The sequence below is a fragment of the Anguilla anguilla genome, chromosome 4 (assembly GCF_013347855.1).
Source record: "Anguilla anguilla isolate fAngAng1 chromosome 4, fAngAng1.pri, whole genome shotgun sequence".
Classification (NCBI taxonomy): Eukaryota; Metazoa; Chordata; class Actinopteri; order Anguilliformes; family Anguillidae; genus Anguilla; species Anguilla anguilla.
Window position 1 is genome coordinate 30,239,327 of NC_049204.1, and position 21,468 is coordinate 30,260,794.

The following is a 21,468-nucleotide window of genomic DNA, read 5'->3' on the forward strand; positions in this document are numbered from 1 at the left end:
ATCCTCAATATACCCAAGGATTCTCCTCAGGCCAGCCCAGTGTATATTATTAAGTCAGTTCTAGTAATCAATGTGACAATTTATGTATAAATCTCTCCACCTCAATGTATTTCGAACATATCTACAGAAAATGTTGTGGATAGTTTTCATTAATTTTGAGAATATTAAACTTTTTATACCTCTCAGAAAATGAAAGGTATCAGAATAAGAAAACAGTACTTAAAAGCATGAAAGTATTATTTAAATCCCCCGAGGTCTGCGTATAATCAACTCTGACTGCAATGACAAAAGAGGGAGAGGGGCCACCTGGCTCAGCGAAATTCCTCAGGGGATCGTCCCCCATCACCCAGCCGTTGTGGGCCAGGAAGTGGCAGGCTTTGTCTGCCTTGTGCATCAGCTGCAGGTCCTGGTCCAGGGTCATCTCCTCAAAAGGGAAGGTGAAATACCTGCAGGGAAAGATTAACGTGCAGACGTTGCTGTGTTAAAAAGTCACTCGATCACTCAGCTGCAGAAAAACTTTGCATATGACTGAGAGCAAGTCGGTAAGATCCACTGAACTGTATGAAACTGAATACAAATGCAACTTTATGAAGGGGAAGAAAGAGAAAACCCCAGTCATTAGCACAGTAGCAGGCTATCAAAATGCCATTCAAGAAGAGGAAAAAAGAATGTCCCTGCAGGCTGCAATGCTCCCGGTGGGTTATTACAAAGAGTACTTCCACCCGCATGCTGTGACTGTTTAAGCTGTAACTTTGCTAAATAGTAATGAATCAAAGGAGTAATAACAGTAAAGTAGCCTAATTAAACAGTGAACATGTACATTAATCTTCCCTCTACAAATATAATATCCAAAACAGAATTTCCCTTTTGGCATAGTAAACCTTTTGAAGATTTTACCTGGTACAAAAATGAATAATTGAATATTGTCACAACTGTGAGATAAAAATGATGCCAAAATTACACTTAATATACCATCACTGCTCTCAACTTTGGAAGGAGTCAGTATAGTGGTTCTAATAAGGTAGTATTTGTTTTATTCAGGTTAAGAATCCAAGAAGTAGCAACTGCACACACCTTGTGACGATGGGATTTTTCCGAGTGATGGGGCCCAACTTGGGCCCATGGTCAGCCAGGCGCTCATAAACAAGGTTTCCAACAATGCAGTTTACAGCCTAAGTGAGAAAGGTAGGTACTGTATAGTAAAACTAACAGAAGCTTGGTAAATGTATGTGCAATGACATCAGACTCGAAAAGTTATTCTGTTTATACAATTTATCAGCATTTCACCTTGAGTTGAATGAATTGCAAAAAATATCTACAGGCTCCGCAGTTAAAGGACATTTAAAGTTTACATGGACTTTGAATATTTGATATGCAAATATTGTGCCGCTGGGAGGTTAAACACCTGTCGATATGACAATTTAAATATCGAGGATCCACCCATTTGAGCTAAACACGCAGCTGCCTGCTTAACAGTACAAATCGAATTCTGCTTCCCATGCCTTTAAGCTAAGGAACACTCAGCCAGAAAGCAGGCGGAATCTGAAATGCAACACACCTGCTCCTGGTGGCAATGCGTCAGCTTGTAGCACTCAGCATTCAGCTCCTCCAGTCTTTTCCTGAGCCAGCTGCAACATTCCTCAATAGCAGAAGGGCTATTGCTGTGAAGCACAAATAAAACCATAAGGAGGGGGCAGTTATACACACAGATACTGGACTTCACCTTTCACTATGGTTGTCACAACATCTCCTGGTATGTTGTCTCATGTTGTTCAGTTCACGTTGTCTCAGCAATGCAAACCAAAGCACAATCACTGACACTGGTCCCCATTCACACTCAGGCGAGGCGACTCCTCACCCATGAGGAATAAAAGTCTGAAGGGCCGTGGTCATGTCCACAGTGCTGCCGAAGCGCTTGTACTCAGGGTCCGGGATAATCTTCAGATGTTCCTTTCCCTCTTTCTTACTCGTTGCCGCTTTGCTGCCTGAGAACACATCAGGGCAACTGAAACCGAACTGCCTTTTCTGATGTCTCCTGATTTTTAAGATGTCAGAAAAGTTAACAAAAACAACACAGAAACCATGTCTTTAAAATGTTCAGATTATCGCAGATCATCACAGAGTTGGGTCCAGTACAGTTTTGGTAAAAATTGTTTTAAAAAACTTCACATTCTTATAAAAGCAAAGCTATTCTCATCTGTAACACTCACCGGTTTCAAGCAGCTTCTTAAACTCCGCTACAATTTTTTCCACATTAACTTGGAAGAACTCCCACAGTTTAATCTTGGGGAAGACATCCTGCCAAATGATTCCACGGATTGTCTGGAAGAACAAGGAAAACAGCTTTTTTTCTCCCCTTCCTCTAGAATCCTGGCAGGCAGCCACAGTGGTGAAAGGTCATCCAACTCACGTTCAGATGCTGTTCATTCTGAAGGACACCAGGCAAGCCGCGGTCCTTGTATTTCCCATCGGCAGCGTTGCAGGTAAGGTGCCATATGGCCCTGTCCAGCACCCAGGCAGGCTTGAGGTGAGGGGAGTTCACAAGGTTGTAACCACACTCCGGATGCTCCCGAATCCACTTACTGTTAGCAGCTGAAACAGAGGGAGCACAAAATGGTGAAAACCAAACAAGAAAAACATTCACAATTACGCAAATGGAAAGGGATTAATCACTCAGGAAACAAATGTGACTACATCTAGCACCAGATTTACATGAAAATACAGTATTGCACTGTATTGCATTCAGTGGTCAGCCATGAAGGTTCAACTGCACATAATAGGTTACGTAAGACAAATGAATAACAAAGCCACTATGTCAAAGGATATTAATGAGGAAGTGGTCTCATTAGCCCTTGCAATGCTAAGTCGTTGGAAGGCAGGACATTTCAAAATCAGCATATTACACCTTGTCATCTTACTGTGTGTAAGTTTGGGTCTTGTCATAGCAACATGCTGGCATCACTGCAGAAACCGGAGGTGCAGAAATATGTGGGCGACAGGAATGCCCCAATAGAATGTACCGACATACAGAAAAGGTGATTTTGGCTATCCTGGCTGTAGTCAGTAATAAGGTAAGTCCAAGTCAATGTATCACCAATACTGGAGTGATACTGCTTGACCTAATCACACCAAATTATTCAATAATCCAATGCCCCCTTGCTGCCATGCAACAGTTTGGCCATTATTGGTACATTTGTCTGTGGCATTTGTACCACAGTTAAGTGTAAATGTGTTAGAACAGGGGCACCCAATCTTATCCGAAAAGGGCCGATGTGGGTGCAGATTTTTGTTTTAGCCCAACACTATGACATCTGATTAAACTGATTAACCAAACACGGTCTGCAATGAAGAACCAGATAAGTAAAATGTGGCCTAAACAATGCTGGGCCACACCTGCATCCACATCAGATTTTTTTTCTAAATCACAAATTTACTCATGTGAAAACTATCCAAACATGGTGTACCACATTTAACCAAGAAAGAGGCTATTTTCAAGCATTTAATGAAACTAAAATCTTATAGTTTGGTTTGTTAGGGCAGGATGTAGGGATTTGAGAGTACCAGGAACCCCATATGGGTGGAGCTACCATATATGATTTGGTGCTATATTTAAATTTAGCAATAATAAAATAAAATCTTATCAAACAGGTTATTTTTGGTCACCATAAAATTCTATTTAGAGATCTGAAACAACACATAATCTATTGAAGGATAATCCACAATTTCACTGTTTCAGCCCTATGGCTGTAAAATATAGTTTGCATTAAAAAAAAAAAACTTTGCCATGAGCCAAGATCATCAGTACTTTCAAGTTCGGGGGAAGTTTGGTTCCTGACTTCAGCCTCCAGTCCACCTCCTGTGGACTGTAAATACTAGATACGTAATATAGCTACTGTATCTACACTTCTAATTATAGATTTAGAGTACCGTTCTCCTTTAGCTGCAGGAGAGATTGTGTTTCACTGACCTTTTCAACACTGGGTAAAAGCCAGAGAGAATGCTCTAATACTCCTGGAATGTGAAATATCAAAGTGTGATGGCATTATGTTGTGCACTATGCACCAGAAGCCCATGCGCATAAAGGACAGTCACAATTGGCGAAAAGACAGAAAAGGTGCATACGCGTATGGGGGAGGGGGCAGTGCAGATGGTTTTCAACAGCTGCAACAGTTGCCCTTCAAACTGAGCACCAGGCAGACTGTACCAACCAGAAGCACAATTCTGCTCTCATGACATCTCTTTAAATATCATTTATACTTAATAAGAAGATAAAAAAATTGTGTAAAAGTTTTATCTTTTTCCACTGTAAGAAACATGTGAGAACATTTTTTTCATCACCCAGGTTGCAATGTTTAAGTTTATATTGTTTACATAATAACATTTGCACAGCTCACTATACAAGATCTTATGAAATGGTTACATGGAATGCAAAAAAATGCATTTTAAGTGTGCGAGATTTAATGCACGTTGATTGACTATTGAACTGTCTGATTTTTAAAAATATTTTCTATTGTGCTGAGTGTTAAAATACAATTTGTTTCAGTTTGTTTTGTAGTATAAATTTCTACATGGCATTTTACATTTTAAGACAGCATTCACCAGTAAAGCCTTCAGCTGCATCCCCTGTACAATATTTCTGCTACATGATTTCAGTGACAAGAAAAATACAGAAATGGTATTCAAAGATTGCTATATGCTAAAAACGACTACGTGGAAATAACACAGATGTACAGTTGTTAGTGCAAGTGTCACAGGTTTCAATGCATTTTACCAAATAAAACAATGAATATAGTAAGTCCTTCAGTTTAAATGAATGATCTCATCATAATGAACTGGTGAATGCATGCTTTATTAATAAAAACAAACTAAAATTAGCAGAGTCTTACATTTCATGATAACATTCATATTAGGAAGACACAGCATAGCGAAGTTAAATTATCATATAATTAGGGGTGAATAATATGGAAATGTAAGTGTCACATTTAAAGAAAACTGCAAACAAGTTTTCAAATTAATGGAAGAAGCAGGTGTACACAGACATCAGCTTATGAAGGAAACATTTAAACAAATTTTATTTTGCAAACCAAAATATTTCCACTTGTTTACAGTATTATTAAGTAGAGAACATGAGTCTGGAGTTACCGAGTCTCTATATAACTGTGTTTGTGAGTTTGGCTAATAAGAACAATAAATTACAAATAAATAATAAATAATAGAGGTCCAGATGGGCATGCATATGAACACAACATTACTGCCCATCAGCAGTACCTGGAAATCTTAAGTTTTTTTTCAGTTCCTCACTGGGAATAGCCTTGCCACAATATGTTTACTTGGCTCCGCACACCTAACTCCTACTTCTTTGCCATTTAGTGCCTATTTTAGTTACACTACAGGCCAATGGTATAAGGCTACCTGTGGTTTAAAAAAAAAATAAAAAAAACTTACAGGAGATAAGATTTCAGCCAATTTAACTACTCCTCCACCTCCCTCCCAACTCCATCTCTCACTTTGCAAAATGATTGGATAGACATCCATAATTTGTTTAATTCTAATTAAAGCCAATGTTTGAGGAAAGTCATGTGTGAGATTATTTTAACTCATCTTTTTGTTATTGTAGGTACAAATTGGAAAAAAAAGTTTGTACTTTGGTTTGTTATTCAATAAATATGCATAAATTATCTGAATTCTTCTCTACCTACAGTTTTTTTTTGTTGTTAAACCATAGGTGGCCTAATACTTTTGGCCAGCACTATATGTTGCGTCATCATATCCGCCTATCATTTGACCACAATCTTCGCTTATCGGCTCATATTTACAAGTCTGTTTTAAGCTATTATCTACCAAAACTGATATGACACCAATATCACTGACCATCCCTACATCCAAACTTAGGAGCATAAGTAAGTGTGCAAGGTTTTATTCTTCAAGTTAATATTTCCTAATATGACACCTTATGCCAAGACCTTTTTGGAATTTCATTATTTATTCTCTTATAGTGATAACCCTCCTATTACATTAACTTGTGAATGTGGATCCAAACATTACATAAAAGCTATTAATGTGAGAAATCACATTATCCTTCCCATCTGAATGGACTTTTCAGACCAAGAAGTGCATACTTATATAGCCAAACTTACAAAGTACCAAATGATAAAATTCATAATGCTATACTAGTGCCTTTGAGAAAGGCATCAAACCTGAATGGCTCTAAATGATATCGCAGTGCATTAATAATTAAAAGGCAGGGTGCATGCTTTTAAACTCACCCTGGTTGAGGATGCTTGTTAATCAGACAGGCCATATAATGTGGTGCAATAACATTGCAGAGAACATTGTGCATGGAAATGCATTTGCACTCAAGTGCCTATAACATACCAGAAGCACCCACATTTTGGCAAAGATGTGGAACTACCAGTATATAAACCCAGCCCAACATGTGACATCAACAAGTGAACATATAATGAGGTGAACATAAATGGTGTTAACGATATTCACGCCAACAAGCCCGACTTGCAATGGAAAGATAAAGCATTCTTTTTCAGGACAAACCATCAAAGCTAACCATCAATGGGAACAGCTGAGGTGGAACTGCAACACAACAACTCACGACCATGGTACAAATGGCTTGGCTGTTATTGGGAATCTACATCTACATCTACAATGACTAAACTTAGGGTTGTAACTAGGCAGCTGTTTCGTAGGTGACTTAGGTGCATTAACTGTCTTAACGACTACTTGTATTTTTTCCATAGATTGCGTTGTTGCCGTTCTCGTTGTTAGTGTTAATCAGTTTAACCATCAGGGTCCAAGTTGAACTATGCGGTTGTTCCCTGCACTTGGACCGGTACTTCTCTCTAGGGGTTTCGTCATACTTGTTCCTGGTTATGGTTATACACTTTGTTGTACATCGCTCTGGATAAGAGCGTCTGCCAAATGCCTGTAATGTAATGTAACATCTACAGGGAAAATCTTGGGGTCCTTTCCCCCCCAAGAAAGCTCGGAAGCAGGCACGGACAAACCTGTGTGATTATAAACCACGTCAGTGATGCAGGCCATATTCCACTCTTTCCTGAGCTTTTCCACCAGGTTGCCAGCATCTGCCCAGGTGAACTTCTTCCCAGGAGGAGAGAAGTCTGGATTCAGCTGCAACTGATCCGCCAAAGAGTAGCATGAACGTGACAAGCCTAGCGTCTGCAGGGGCGTGAAGTGAATCATGTTATACCCTGAAAAAAACAACAGAAAATCACCCTTTAGAGAGGTACATTTATATTCAACAGCAAGGATCTTACAATTGTCTTTCGACTGCATAAACATCATATTTACCAAATATTACACTGGTTTAGAAATATATTATATAATTATTTGGTGTTCCTTTTTTTTGTATCTTAGTTTATTTAACCGTTATGTGTAATGCGCACATGGATTTAGCTAATGATTAATCTAGTCCTACTTCTAATCAGGAACAGACAAATCAGACGAATACCGTCTGTATGAATGTTGCCTTTTTTGAGGTCAAATGTAATGCAAACACTAGCTTGATACACTGCAGAATCACTGACCAAATGATAATCACCCAGTCTCACCATGCATGGGTAAACTAATATTTAGGGTAAATTAAAGAGCACAGCTCAACTGAAACTAGTTGGTTCACTATCTCACATAAGAACCACAAACAAATCAAAAAACCTTTTGTTATGTATTTTACCAGATGGGTCCTGATGAGCTGAATATTTTCTGTAACCTTTAACAAGTAAGGTCAAGCCTTCTCCAGTCTTACCAGACTCCTTGGCCACTCTGAGCCTGTCCTCCCATTCGTCCAAAGGGCCAAGACACTTGGCTAAGTAGGTCTGAATGCTGATGCAGTCCAGAGGGAGAACATGATCATCAGCACCCACACGAAGAACTGGATCCACTACAATGTAGCCACCACCAGTCTTCTCTTCATTCCTGCAAAAATGGTGACAGTGCTGGTGGATGTGTAATGCCGGTGACCAGAAATTTTAAAAAGCTCCACACAAATTATTTTTATTGCAAATGTCACTGCAGTCGCAGAAGATAATACAAAATTAATACTTGCCAAAGCACTACAAGACACTTAAAACAAGACTAGTCCCTTATATCGGCCTGCCCTGTATGAAGCACAGTTACTGCCAACTACCTTTTCTGTTAAATCTGATCACCTAAGTTGTAGAGAATAAACAATGGAATAGATTGAGCTTACCCACAGCCAAAATAATACTGATATGACCCTGCAGTCTTCAATTCGAGTTTACAGAACTTGTCAGAGTCATCCTCTCTCCCAGTGGGATTCACCCATTCCAAAGCACGGAACTTGTGGCGGTCAAACTTTGCTCCTTCTGCCGGGTAGTTGACGTGAACATGCACATTTTTCCCCTGGAGAGTGGGGCCCAGCCGAAATTGGAGCTCGTAGCCTAAAGAAAAATTGCAAAGTAATAGTAACTGAATGACAGTGGAGGCATGCTGGCAAGCAGAATATTACCAAATCTCTTGGATTCCATTCTGTCTGCACTCAACACATACGGGGCAAAGTTTTGTAAAAACAATTTTGTAATTCTTTTCACTTCAGGATAATAAAGGCAATACTGTGGTAAAATGTAGAAACGCTGCTATGTTCATTTGCAAACTTGAAAACCCCTGAGCAGGTGATTCATTACAACAAAAAAAAAAAAAGAAAAACAACAAATAACTACAGTGAAATCAAGTACCAACTACTACCAGAATTTCTTTTTGTTTAATGTTCAATTTCTATAATAATACATTCATCATCAAAACGCTTCTGCCGTTCACGACCATGTGATTTTTCACAAGCATCAATTACATAATCCTTTGTGATACTATATTCAAGAAAACGTGGCCCCACATCTTAAAAGGAAATCTGCTTAAACAACATTAGTCCACCAAATCTACATTAAGACTCATAAGAGAATATTATGATGAATGAAACAAAATCAAGAACTTACGCAATAAAATGCACTTCATTGCAAACATGCTTTTGAGTGCTGTAGACTGTTGTTGAGAAATGCATTACACCACTAAGGGTGCATGATGATACAATACTAGTGTGCAGGATTTCATGTGTTTTTGTTTTGAAATGACTTCTTGAAACCATGTTGTTAACTGTTGCCCATGGAAAGTGCTGGCACAAATATAGTTTTAATAGCATAAACCCAGAAATAACCACTTAAATTTTAAGCACTGGTTCAACAAAACATTTCTGTCCTGCAGTTAAGCCACAAGCACCAAAGCTTTTTCAGCGCTATAAATAGCCACATAGCTGCTACTTTCCACACATGATACACACCCCGTCCCAGAAATGTCAAATGTACGACAAGGCTCTTAAATGTTGGAAATAATTCAGTTTCTCGCCGCTTTCTGTCATTAACCTGTACATTACAAGTGCACAAACATTGCACTTAGAGATAACCCAACATAAGTTGCAGTTCTCCGCAGTGACAGAATCAATAACGGTGTAGCTTTCAATAGATATCAAACAGACGGCTATTAATTGAGGCAATTTCTCCAAAATAACTTCATCGGAAACGGACATAAAAGAAAACATCAGCCATACCTGTGTGGCCTATCATACAAGACACGGAATGAGAAATATAATGTTGAGAAATTACTGTACCTTGCTCCAGTCGAAACAGAGTCCTCTCGAGTTTCTCCATGTCATTGAGTAGCATGACTCTTGTCTGTTTGCCGTGGACCATTTTTGCTCCCCGTATTTAAGGTGCCCTTTACATGCAGGAAACGATGCTTTAGGATTCCCGAGGATCACCTTCAATGGGGGGAGGGATATAGCCTACATTACCAACAATACAGAATGCTACCACAACCACCGGCGGTACGTTACAGTCTACATACAACTCTGTTACTACAAATCAAAGGGTAATCAATACATTTACAGGAAGCCAATCTAACATTTCACAAAGCCAATGGTGATTTAAATCAAAATTTAACTAATCGGCCTACCACGACGGTGTGGATAGTGCGGATTGTTGAAAAGCGCTATCACAGTCCAAAAACAAACAAATATAAAACACCCGACTATTGTCGCAATGACAGCAACTAAGTAATGTTATTTTACTAATTCAGCACAAAGTTCCGACAACAAAGTATCCCGTTCGTTGTAATATTAACATGAGCAAAATAAATGTAATCTATAGTTGAAACATGTATCAAGCATGCAATAGCTTCCTGGTTTGGAAACTTTCACAGTTCGTATTCCAAATTCATCTCTTCAAGCACGTTTATTAAAAAGGAAACAATTAAATACATTTACTTTAATGGCAAAAATATTTCCCTTTAGCAACTGTCACTGTATGTCACACGAACGATTACTAATCGACTAGCAAGGACGCAGGAAACACTGCAGTAAATTGGATTATATCAATACCACTTCTGTTTCTGTGATTAAGAAAACATACGCACTTTCAGTGAAAAATATTAATCCAGATTATCAAAGGACAGGCATCATCGACAGCTACATCTACTGCAACTTCCCGACCCTTGCGGATAAAACAAGCTGCACAGCAGCCAAAATTAACCAACTGATAAGGTCAGGAATCTTGAAGAAGGTCAGGCTATTTTAATATTCCATTTCGACGTGTTAAATGTAATCACATCTTACATCGTCTCTCCAAGGAACTCCTAACTGTGCTCAAATGTGCAATGTATTCCTAGCTTTGCCATAAACTAGGAATACTCGAACTGCATATTATAGCCTATTATTGGATATATTATTTTATTCTAGCTAGCCTACTGCAAATTACCTTCACACTATGCACCAAAACTGTTTTAACAGTATTTTTTAATTTATCGTATCACCTTATTTTGGAAATAGAAATAGTGCCAACTGTCCCAGTTGCGTTTGTGAGTGGGTGGGGTTTGGGTGAGTCCTAACACAACCTTTACCCTGAGTGGGCTACCGTAATGTTAGGAGTAAACAGTCATAGTTTTACGTTGAATTCGCAACTCGGCATTTTAATTTGTCTGTCAATAATATAGGCTACGGGCCATGGAGACTCACACTATAGACATTTTATCTGGGGACAATTTGTGTTACACCTCTGGGTCACACATAGGGAAATACATGAGGAATAAATATACATGTAGGCTATTGGAGACTGAGTTTAAACGGAGAATAGCAGCAACAAGGACGCTAGTGGGCAAGCCACGAAAACTCGCTCTAACGCCGTGTAGCAACACCACATTTAATAAAACAGGTGAAGCAAATCAAGCGATCTAACAGCAGCCTACATCTTTTTAGTGTCATCTACTTTTAGACAAATACAACATCCGTCTTACTTTGAAACAATAGCCCATAGTTCTTTGAAAGCAAACGCTTATACAGGAAAGGCAAACTGGCTAGCAAGACCCACGAAACTGCGACTAGTAATATTGTTCTAATAAGGTAGGCTATTTAATGCTTTGATTTTCACGGTATCCGTTCTGAACGTTACCCACAACCTATTGTCACATTGTAAGTCTATTAAGAGATGTTGCTGTTCTGTCATTAACGCCGATCAATATAATGTTACATTAAGCCGCCATCCATTTTTTGCGGCTGCTTAAGTCACTGTTTACTCAGTAAAAGGAAACTGATTAGATGCATGTTCATTTAAGCCATTGCATGCCAAAGTGATTAATCAGAAACCCAGTTTTTCAAAATCATAGTCTACCAAGTGACTGTCTGCCACTGATAGTCTTCCCGATATGCGATCACATATTTTTGTAGCCCAAATAAAAACTCCACTGAGTGCAGTCAGCTTCTTTGTTTCTGTTTATCATACACAAAATATCAAGTAGGCTAGCCAAGGTTAAATCCTAGCATAATTGTCACATGCATCCTAGCTGCATATCCCTCAACATTAACGAACAATACGTTGTTTAAATAAATATATAATCACCAAACAATTTACATAAAATTAGAAACAGAAACCCGTTTTGGGAGTAGGCCTGCATTCGATAAGTTCGATAGGTAGTAAATAGCTCGCTAATGACGGTAAAAGTAAGGCACAATAGATGTACTCTAGGCTACTGTAAATACCAGGTACTCACAAATCAGAACACTACAACGCTCGACCCTTTTGCAAATGGGCCGATGGGAAGAGAAGTCCAGCACGAAATCGGTATACCTCACAATGTCAAGCTGTGGACTTCACTTTCCATCATGCTCTCCTCGTTACGTTGTGAAGGTATACTTTGCATAGAAAAAGGTCACCTGTTGTTAGTAGTATGTCGGTCTTTAACCAATTACAGGCCACCTTGAAGAAAGATCCTCCTATTCAGCCTACTCTAGTTTTTCACGGCAAGAAATAAAATTCATGCTGCAACTTCCTCGTTTAGGAGGTCGGTGCAGTGAGACTGATCATGGTGAGTCGTGAGAACTTTATATGAAACTAACTGTAGAACGTTATAATTATACTATAGGATGTAGTGTGCTTGTAAACTAAGAACAGTTTCACCTTTTGGTTTGTTTTGCTGGGCGTTGAGTAAGTTTTGGACAGGTGTACCTCACGCAAAATATTTACGATTATCATACCTTTTTACATACCTTTTGAAAAGCATTTAAGGACCGGGAATTGAAGCGTGTTACTGTTATTGTTTAATTTCGTAGTTGAAAAGGATCAAGAAATGTTTTTTTACTACTATGCTTTTGCTTTCCCCAGCTAACATTAGATTTTAATAAAATGATCATCTGTCACTGTCTACGTCATATTCAGAGAATGAATCGGATTTTATTATGTATTGTTGGCAGTCATCGTTGGTATTCACATTCAGTTTTAAATAAATGACAGTGAGCTTAACTTGATAAATGGCGTACAGTGTGGACATTGTGGTACCATGCAGTCTTAAGTGCAATGTTCTTGAATACCATCCTTTGTGTTTCTGATGTACACTTTTATACCTGCTATTAAGTGCTTATACTTGCATGAGCAGTTGGTAAGGCAGCCTACTTTAATGATGAAAATGAAATGTTAAATGATAGCAAGTCACGCAGGAGTCAGGCTGAGGGTGAATCATAGGCTATACACATTATAAGAGAAGTAGTATGGACTCACATGGTGCAGGAACATTTATGTCACATGAACATTAAAACACCCACAGTGCTTTAGATAAGTTCAGACAGAATTCCATCTAAACTTCCAGTTTTCTGCTTTCAGAGGCATGCAAAGATAAAAATGAGATGATTTTAGAATTCTTTAGGGCCATAGGTCCATAAAAGCCAATGATGGGAGTAAATTGGGAATACATGTTGTCATCTCATTTGTCGATTTGTTCTTCATTTCAGATGTCTTTAAACTTACCAAGTCTACTGTTGGCTCTGGTGGTTACAGTTAGTTTTAAGACAGTTACCTGTTTCAGTAATGGAAAAGTGACAGTTGCTTGCACGAGCATGGAACCAAGTCATGATCAGCATTCTAGCACAAAACCCAACACATATACAATAACAGCGAACAAGGATAAATTTAGTCCTGGGGATCAAGTCCAAGGTACTGTACTGTATGTCCAGCTGTTTTATAAGAGTCACATTGTTATAGTAATCAGAAGTTAATGTTGTTACATCTTAAGTAGCAGCAGAAGATTCCTTATAGCATAGTGACAATATACATAATGAAAATAACAAAAACAAGCCAATAATTTTGTTTAAAAGAAGGTCATATGTGACATTTGTTTCTCGTCACTGTGTCTTTAGTAACCCTGTCTGCTTCCAAATCTGGGACTACATATTTCAAGGGTTTTCTTATTGAAGCTCGGGATGCTGGAAATCTTGATGGTGGTGCACTGGGATCATTTACTCTTGTTAATAGCACTGACTCACAGCTATTGAATTGTGGCCCCACACAGGTGAGTGATTTAGACTGTTAAGTTTCTTAACATGAACTCAGCTACTGTGTGCCATGTTAAATTACAGTCATTTAACAATAATAGTGTTTTGTGTCTGGACAAACTCAGTGTGCTTCAACCCTATCATTTGAAGGGATCAGCTGTGAGCCACACAAGTGATAGCAAAAAGAGACAAATCCAAGTTATCTGGAACTCTCCGGAAAGCGTCCCATCCAGTGTCCAATTTCTGTGAGTGTCCAATTATCCCTCCCCCAGGTGCCTGTCTTGTGCCTGTTCAATAAAATTCCTATTTTATGTATTTTGCTAAAATCCAATGTATTAGTAGTGGCTTCAAGGAAGAACTTAGACTCATCTTCGAGAGCGTATCACTGCAGACTGTGTCATGCAGTCACATGTTCTTATTTTGTTTGTTCTTGACTGATGTTGTGTGCTGCACGTTCTTGTGTCCGTGTGTGTCAGAGTGACGGTGGTTCAGAAGTACCGTGATTACTGGGTGAAAATCCTTGGCCCTGTGGTGTCTCAGGCTGGGGTTACTCCAGGACCACCCCACCCCACCCACTCTGCTGCAACGACCACAACACCGGCTGTACTTCCAATTACAGCTACTGTGACGCCGATTATGATGGTAAAGATTGAGATGTATTGTGAGGCACGCTCTGTTTGAGGTTTACTGTTTGAGGCTGATGACTCTCTCTCTCGCTCTCTCTCTCTCAGTTCAGCTCTGAGGGCTGTGGCATCAGGAAGTCCTGCCTGCGGGACCCTGTGGGCTGTGACCCGGAGCTGCAGCCCTTCTGCTTCTTCCTCTCCTTCACCACAGCGGGGCAGAGCACACTGTTTGAGCTCAGTGGGCCAGCTGACGGCTACATATCCTTCGCGCTGTCACTGGATAGATGGATGGTGGGTGTCCCCACAGAAGTATATTTAAACTAAAAAAAATCTACTTAGTTTTATTTTCTGCTGCTCCCTACAGTGTCAGAGTCGGTCGACAATAGTGTTTGCAATGTAACATGACATTTTGGTGTTGCTTACCTGAGTTGGCAACCGCAATTAGGGGGCGCAGCTTTTGTGAACCAAGGTAGGTTATCATTGCGTGATTTAACATAAGTGAAGATGTGAAATATGTAATTAACAGAAGTCTGGAGTTTGTAGCTGTTACCTTCCAGTAGAAAATGAACCAGTTTTATTTTGGATGTACATCACCAGGCAGGCACATTACCAAATAAATCAGAGCAAGTTCAGAAATGCCTTATTTTTCAATAGATTTTTTAAAGTCTGCCATTGCACCATTCTGTTCCTTTAAACCACTGTTTGAAATATGCTATATCGCTGAAGGAAAAAGGGGGTGGGGGGCAAATAAAAATTTTCTGAGGGACCCCAAATGTTCAAGGGTGCCCCTGATTGCAGAGTTTTTTGGATGAATGTAAACGGGGTGTATTTGTCTACAGGGGAATGACGACATGTACCTGTGTGTGCAAGATGGTCACAAGGTGGACATTGATGCTGCCTTTGTCACAGGCCGAAGCCATCCAGTGGTGGCATCAGAGGTACAAAATGTCACAGGCTATATTGACATTCCCTCAGGGACATTTTCCTTGTCACGTGAGTGCTCGATTTCTGAGGGCAACCTGTGTTTTAGCAGCTGTGTTTGATTAGATAAGGCAATGTTTATTTTATACGAGCACTGATTTTTCTTTTTTTAATTCTTGCTCTCACCTCTCCATATGATTCTTTTTTGAATTATCAGTCAGTTGCTTTCTATTTTAAATATGTCATACATGAACTTTGCATTGGTCTCTATTACATGTTAAAAGACACTGGGGAATAAGCTGATATCGTGGATGGACAAATCAAATCTCATTTTGATTTTTTCCATGTTGTTTGAAATTCCTTGTTCTAGTATGCTGTGCTGGATTGCACGTTCTTCAAGCTTGCATGTTTTCTTTGGCTCCTGTTGTCCTGGCAGACTACTGATTGGGACTGTGTGCATCTCTCTTCACTTTATGTGGTGTTCATGTGGTCACTTGCGCTGTCCCCAAATCAAACCATTAGCTTTAACTGCCACTGTATCCTTCTTTGCTAGAACTTTCTGACAGACACAGCCTGGAGGCTGTCAGACGGGGTCATCCAATGCAGGTTCCGCAGGAACATTCACATCCCACAGGACCTCACCAGATTCAGCCTGAACGAGAGCTACTACCTGTTCATGGCACATGGGCGAGCAGAAAATGGTCAGGCTTCACTCTTGTGTTTCAAGTCTTTAAAGAATGCTGGTGACTTTCACCGTCCTTTTTTAAAATAATTTTCATGAAGCTGATAACTGCATTTTTTGTATGGCTCTAAAAATATGGAAGGTAATAACCTTTGCTACCTTCGCATTCTCTTACCATTATCTTATGTAGATGATAGCTGCAAGTGCAGGAGATTGGTTGAGGTCCAGCCCTGAATTGAGGTGATTGCAACTTGTTGTGCTTATCAATTTTCAGGTATGATCCACAGACACGGCAGACAGCCTCTGATATCTGCCTTTCAGACAGTTATCACTGGGCCCCCTCAGAATCTGACTGGGTCACGCTCTCCTTTGCTCATGAAATTCCATGGTAAGTTTGCTCCCAGATTAGAAATCATAACAGTCAAAATAAAAATTTTTTCGTAAATGTGTATAAAACTTGATATCAGCAGGCAGTCTTATCCTTGGTATTTTAGAGTAAAATAAATGAAAGAATTTTGTTTAAAAGTGCAACAGCAGATTGTAAATCTATGGCCCTACTGTTTTGAGTGCTCTGATAAATTCCTTCCTCTGAACTGGCAGGGGCTTTTATGCTTATTGCCTGGATGTCCACGGTCAACATTGGTATTATTATTGCGCGCTACTTCAAAGACGATTGGACTGATAGAGCCCTCTGCGGGCAGAGGGTTTGGTTTCAGGTAATAGATTTCTGTATTTCTTCATTTTTTACATAAGGGTTTTTTGCTCTTGTTTGGTAATGTACTTTTTTGGTTAATGGCTTGTTCCACAATAGGTGATATTACACGCGGGCACTCTTTCTTTCTGAAAGGGTTTGCATTGATATCTCGGCTGATTCGGTAGTTTCGCTGCATTCGTTGAGGTGATTGTGGCAGTCTGCAGTAGAATAAGTAAATGGGGGTGTTCATTTTGTCTCCTGCCGTTTCCCCAGGTACATCGAGCCTTGATGGTCCTCACCGTGCTGCTGACCTCTGTGGCATTCATTCTACCCTTTATTTACCGAGGGGGCTGGAGTCATGTAAGCTTCATTTCTCTGTTTGATTGTGTATCTTGATGGTTTGTGATACAAAACGTGGAGTTACTACCATATACTCTTCATAATGGACATGGACCACGGTTTTGAATAAAGCCGTTTATACTGTTTTGAATTTAACCCGTTATAGTTACAATTGGACCAGTCTGAAGCTATTATAGCACTTGGGATTGAGCCAGCTGTGGGGTTCTGGTTTGGTAAAAAGTATTTTGATTGGATTGTCTAATCCCATGAAGTAGAGCTCCGTATATATTTGGACTCCTTAAGCCTTGCTCTGCCATCCATGTGATTTTCTAAACCTGACAGAAAAGGGCCCTTGTGTCCTGCTGTTTTAAGTTTTTATGACTGCTGGGCGGTGATTGGAAAGTCATCATGGATGGAACTGCAATATCACTGGCTAAAAATCATTATTCCATGTAGATCAGTGATTTGAACAAATGCTTTTTTTAAATGCTTGAAACTCAATGATTAGCTGTATGACAGGTGCCGTAAACAGTGGTTTTATAAATCCTTATCTGTCTATGCTGATGTTATTTAAAAATATATTATCTTCTCGATCTCAATATCTTTTGTATTTGAAGCACATCATTTAATCACAACAAGTGCTCAATTTCAATTTCTCAAAACTGTGCTGCTCTTTCCCACTGTGACCAGCAGAGGGCTCCCATTCTCCAGAAACAGTAAATGGGAGCTTTTAATTAAATAATTATATACCTGTGAATAATTCTTAAAATTTCAGCTTATTCTTGCACTTTGAACTATGCTTTATGTTCTGGGTTGTGACATGTCTTAAGAATATGAAATGGCTTTTGTTCAGTTGCTGGCACTATCAGTACCGAATATATTCTGCAATATTCTCTTGTTTTCTCTGTCTGTTTTTGTGGTTCCCCTGTATTATGTTGTGTACATGAGAGTCGGTTGATCAGTTTGTGGTATTTCTACAGCTTGCTGTGTTCAGTCTGACTGTTTCTCTGTTTTCCAGCGTGCTGGAGCTCACCCTTACCTTGGCTGTACTGTCATGTTTCTTGCGGTGATTCAGCCTGTGATGGCTCTGCTCAGACCCCGACCAGACTCCGCAAGGTAACCCCTCCCTTCTCACACTGTTGCAAGTTTTGACTCATTGACCTTTAAACAGAATTTACATGACCACATTTTCAGCCTAATTAAAGTGTGATTAGGTCTGATGTACTGAATACAGTATTTAAATACTGTATTTGTAAGGTAAGCTGACTTGGTGTACGTGCTTGATATGTCCACTTTCCCTGGGGCTATTATGGAAATATGTGTTGACTTGGAAAAGAAAATTAATTTCAAGTTCCAATTGAATGTACTTATTGTATGACACCCTGCTGGTTTTGTATGGAACTTCCAAAGATGTGCTTTACGGTATTAGTTACACTAGAGTCCACTCAAGTGCACTCCACAACATTGCAGCATAGCCAAAGTGTGCTGGCATAATCTGAATATTAGCATGAATGTTTAGTACATGGATGTTCTCAGCAGCCTCTCTCTCTCTCTCCTCAGAAGGTACATATTCAATTGGATGCATTTTGGTGCTGGTACTATTGCAGAGATAATTGCTGGTATGTAGTGATTTTCAGTAGTTTTCTTTCATTTGAGACAATGGAGAAATAGTTTGAAAACAGCTATATGTAAACTCTTTCCCCAGTTGTTTATTTTCAGTTCATATATTTCAGAATTACAGTATGAATTTGTCTACTCCAGGGCCTTGTCTTCTATTAGTGGTGATATAGGCTCAAATGGACACTTGATTTGTCTTTGGGGTAATTGTAATTGGTGCGTAATCACTGGGTGAATGGCATTGGTTCTGTCCTGTTGTGCTACAGTTGTTGCCATATTCCTGGGGATCCATCAGCAGGCTCTGGTTCTTCCTGGACCCTGGTCCACGGGCGTCCTGGCAGGAATGGTTGTGTGGGGCGTGGTAGCAGAGCTGCTTCTGGAGTTTCACAGTAAAGGCTTTTTCAAATTGGGTATGTCTGCTGTATCCATTTCCTTTCCTCCCTGACGCTTAATCTATCTCTACAGAAAAAAATAATTATGGCAATTAAGAAGCTATAGAAAAAAGGCTTCCATGTTTCTTCATTTGTAAGACAGGCAATTGTAATAATTTACAGAGCCTTCAAAAAGCAAAGATATCTTTTCTTGCTAGCTTCTTTAACATTATACAGTAATTGTTGACTGTGTATTGATCAATATCAGAAAGCTCCAAAAACAACCAAAATTCCAATATTTAATATTTTTTTAAAGTATATTGAGCATCCCAGTGCATAATTGTCCTATTTATATTTTCTCTCTCTGATGAAATATAAGAGAGTATCCGTTTAAAAGTCAGCTTTAGCGTTTCTGAAATAGTTTCATGTGTTTTTAATGGAAAATGTTGTCGCTGCTGCAGGGAGAGGACGCAGAGTGGACCAGTGCCATTAGCCATGACACTTATTAAATACCGTACTGGTCGAAGTGTGAGATGAATACTAATTGGGTGTAAATGGCAGCTCATGCAGTCTAAAAAGCCTTTGTCCTCCTGTATTAGGAATGCTGAATTATTACCGTGCTTGATTGTATAATAAAAAAATTGTCTGTTGCAGGAAGTGGCAACTCGGAAGATAAAGATGAAATTCTGCCTGAATCCACAGAATTAACCAGTAGTGAAGTAAGATTTACACTAAAAGGCATATTTTCTTCCAGAAATCATGTTATTTTTTGTTACAGCTTTCACTGTAAATTGAGTTTCTGTGAAACCTAGGTTTTGTAATATTGAGTGGTAAGCGTGTCTCTGGCTCTTTGCAGGGTGGTGTGTTTAAAAGGGTTGTGTTGGCGGTCTTCCTCAGCGGGAATGTGGCACTGCTGAGCTGTCTCTTGTACTCCATCAGCAGCATCTGAGAACATCGCCTCACCTGGCCCCATTTTTAAATATCTTCCTAATGCTGCCAAATGTAACGCACAATGCTAAGTCTTCTGAGACAGACTGCACTGATCGCTGGGCTAGGGGGAGGATTGATAGCTGTAAGTCTGGTTTAAGATGCTTCAAAGCAATGCAACATTCTGCATCTGAAAGTGTGGGTGTGTTTTCTTTAATGTTGAAAGGGGCTTAACAGGTGTGGAGAAATGCACTGAGAATGACTTGAATATTGTTGGATGTGCATGAGACTTATGCTTGAACGCTAGTAATTTGCATAACGTATTTACTTAGCTGTCTTGTTAATTGTGTAATGCAGGCAGTATTGTGCCTTTCCTGCAGATTGACACAATTTCTTATTACTGTTCAGCTGAGCTTGCATGGTGAAACAGGCTATATTTTCAAGCATTTTCACTTAACATTCAAACTTTAAGCCCAATATAACATTTTATGTGATCTGGCTTCTGTATTTCATTTTTTTGCAATCACAAAACAAGCATTTTAAACATACTGATTTTTCTGTTCTTAAAATTTGATGTAACATGTCTATTTGTTTCTATATTTGTTACTCCAACATTTTACATAAATGTCCACGTGTGGATTAAATATTTTTAAAGACTACGTGGTTAATATGTTTTAAAATGGAAGGGCTAAGCCTGTAGAAGTGATCAGATGTTATGTCCCTTGGAAGAATAATTAATTAAAAATGTATATTAAATATACACTCAATTTGTAAAACATTTCTAATGGTAATTTTAAGTAATTTAACAGAATTTATAAATATGGTTTACATTCAATAATGTGTATTTTAACATCATTTATATTGATGATAATTATTTGGTACGTAAATTCATTAAAGCTTTAGATTGGCTTAGTTTTTTTCCCAAGGAAAAATATATATTTTTCTGCTGTGTACTGTTGGACAGTTCAAATGCATTTTAAGACAGTGTATAGCATTTCTTCAAGGAGAATATTTTTATAGCATGTAACGTCCAACAAAATATAAACCTGTCAAGCCTGTTGATGCAGGTGGGCGGCATTAAAAGTTTGGCATTGTTCGGACGTGTAGATACGTTGTTGCCTTTTGATAGAATGCACAAAGCAAGAGCTGTAATCATGTCGAGACAGGCTTTCTGCAGGGCTTTTAAAGGCCTTCCTGCTGCCCACAGTTACATCAGTAACCTGTCCTCGCAGCACCTTTTAGTTCATATTTTTATTTATTTATTTATTTTTTTCATTTTTAGGCTGTGTAATTAAGTAAGTATATTTTGTTTTTTTGCATTAGAGCACAGTAGCCTCTTTATTGCAATGTGTGTGGGCTGATTGCTAATGCACCTGTTTTGAGATTTGTTCAGAGTGTTTAAAAGCACAATAAGACGCTTTCGCTGAAGACCAAAGAGA

The 21,468-nt window shown here is 39.1% G+C and overlaps 2 protein-coding genes across 9 annotated transcripts in view; one reads left to right on the forward strand and one right to left on the reverse strand.

The window, feature by feature from the left end:
* LOC118226618 (glycogen debranching enzyme-like) overlaps positions 1 to 12,212 on the reverse strand; it is a 31,275-nt gene extending 19,063 nt beyond the window's left edge. The window contains exons 1-11 of one of the 6 annotated variants that reach the window (XM_035416401.1): positions 12,082 to 12,212; positions 9,650 to 9,799; positions 8,222 to 8,432; positions 7,778 to 7,947; positions 7,020 to 7,223; positions 2,411 to 2,592; positions 2,211 to 2,322; positions 1,859 to 1,985; positions 1,559 to 1,661; positions 1,075 to 1,172; positions 307 to 446 (exon numbers count right to left, since the gene is read on the reverse strand). In XM_035416401.1, the coding sequence (XP_035272292.1) occupies positions 307 to 446; positions 1,075 to 1,172; positions 1,559 to 1,661; positions 1,859 to 1,985; positions 2,211 to 2,322; positions 2,411 to 2,592; positions 7,020 to 7,223; positions 7,778 to 7,947; positions 8,222 to 8,432; positions 9,650 to 9,731 (1,429 nt within the window). In that variant the 5' untranslated portion in view covers positions 9,732 to 9,799; positions 12,082 to 12,212. Of the gene's footprint in view, positions 1 to 306; positions 447 to 1,074; positions 1,173 to 1,558; positions 1,662 to 1,858; positions 1,986 to 2,210; positions 2,323 to 2,410; positions 2,593 to 7,019; positions 7,224 to 7,777; positions 7,948 to 8,221; positions 8,433 to 9,649; positions 9,800 to 10,452; positions 10,694 to 10,848; positions 10,985 to 11,942; positions 12,052 to 12,081 lie in introns of those variants that run through there. The other 5 variants (XM_035416405.1, XM_035416404.1, XM_035416403.1 and 2 more) reach the window with 5 other exon arrangements.
* frrs1b (ferric-chelate reductase 1b) lies at positions 10,986 to 21,464 on the forward strand. 3 transcript variants are annotated; one of them, XM_035416416.1, is made up of 16 exons: positions 10,986 to 11,246; positions 12,283 to 12,396; positions 13,721 to 13,872; positions 14,006 to 14,100; positions 14,332 to 14,497; positions 14,587 to 14,769; positions 15,318 to 15,416; positions 15,953 to 16,100; positions 16,356 to 16,469; positions 16,682 to 16,797; positions 17,049 to 17,135; positions 18,133 to 18,230; positions 18,675 to 18,733; positions 18,998 to 19,141; positions 19,757 to 19,821; positions 19,959 to 21,464. In XM_035416416.1, the coding sequence occupies exons 1-16, from the start codon at positions 11,039 to 11,041 to the stop codon at positions 20,049 to 20,051; spliced, it is 1,941 nt and encodes a 646-aa protein (XP_035272307.1). In that variant the 5' UTR covers positions 10,986 to 11,038; the 3' UTR covers positions 20,052 to 21,464. The 3 variants fall into 3 exon arrangements, with proteins under 3 accessions (XP_035272307.1, XP_035272309.1, XP_035272308.1); XM_035416418.1 differs by lacking the exons at positions 10,986 to 11,246; positions 12,283 to 12,396 and adding exons at positions 11,374 to 11,434; positions 13,316 to 13,517 and having other exon boundaries at positions 19,959 to 20,789; XM_035416417.1 differs by lacking the exon at positions 10,986 to 11,246 and adding an exon at positions 13,316 to 13,517 and having other exon boundaries at positions 12,264 to 12,396.
* Positions 21,465 to 21,468: the final 4 nt, after the last annotated feature.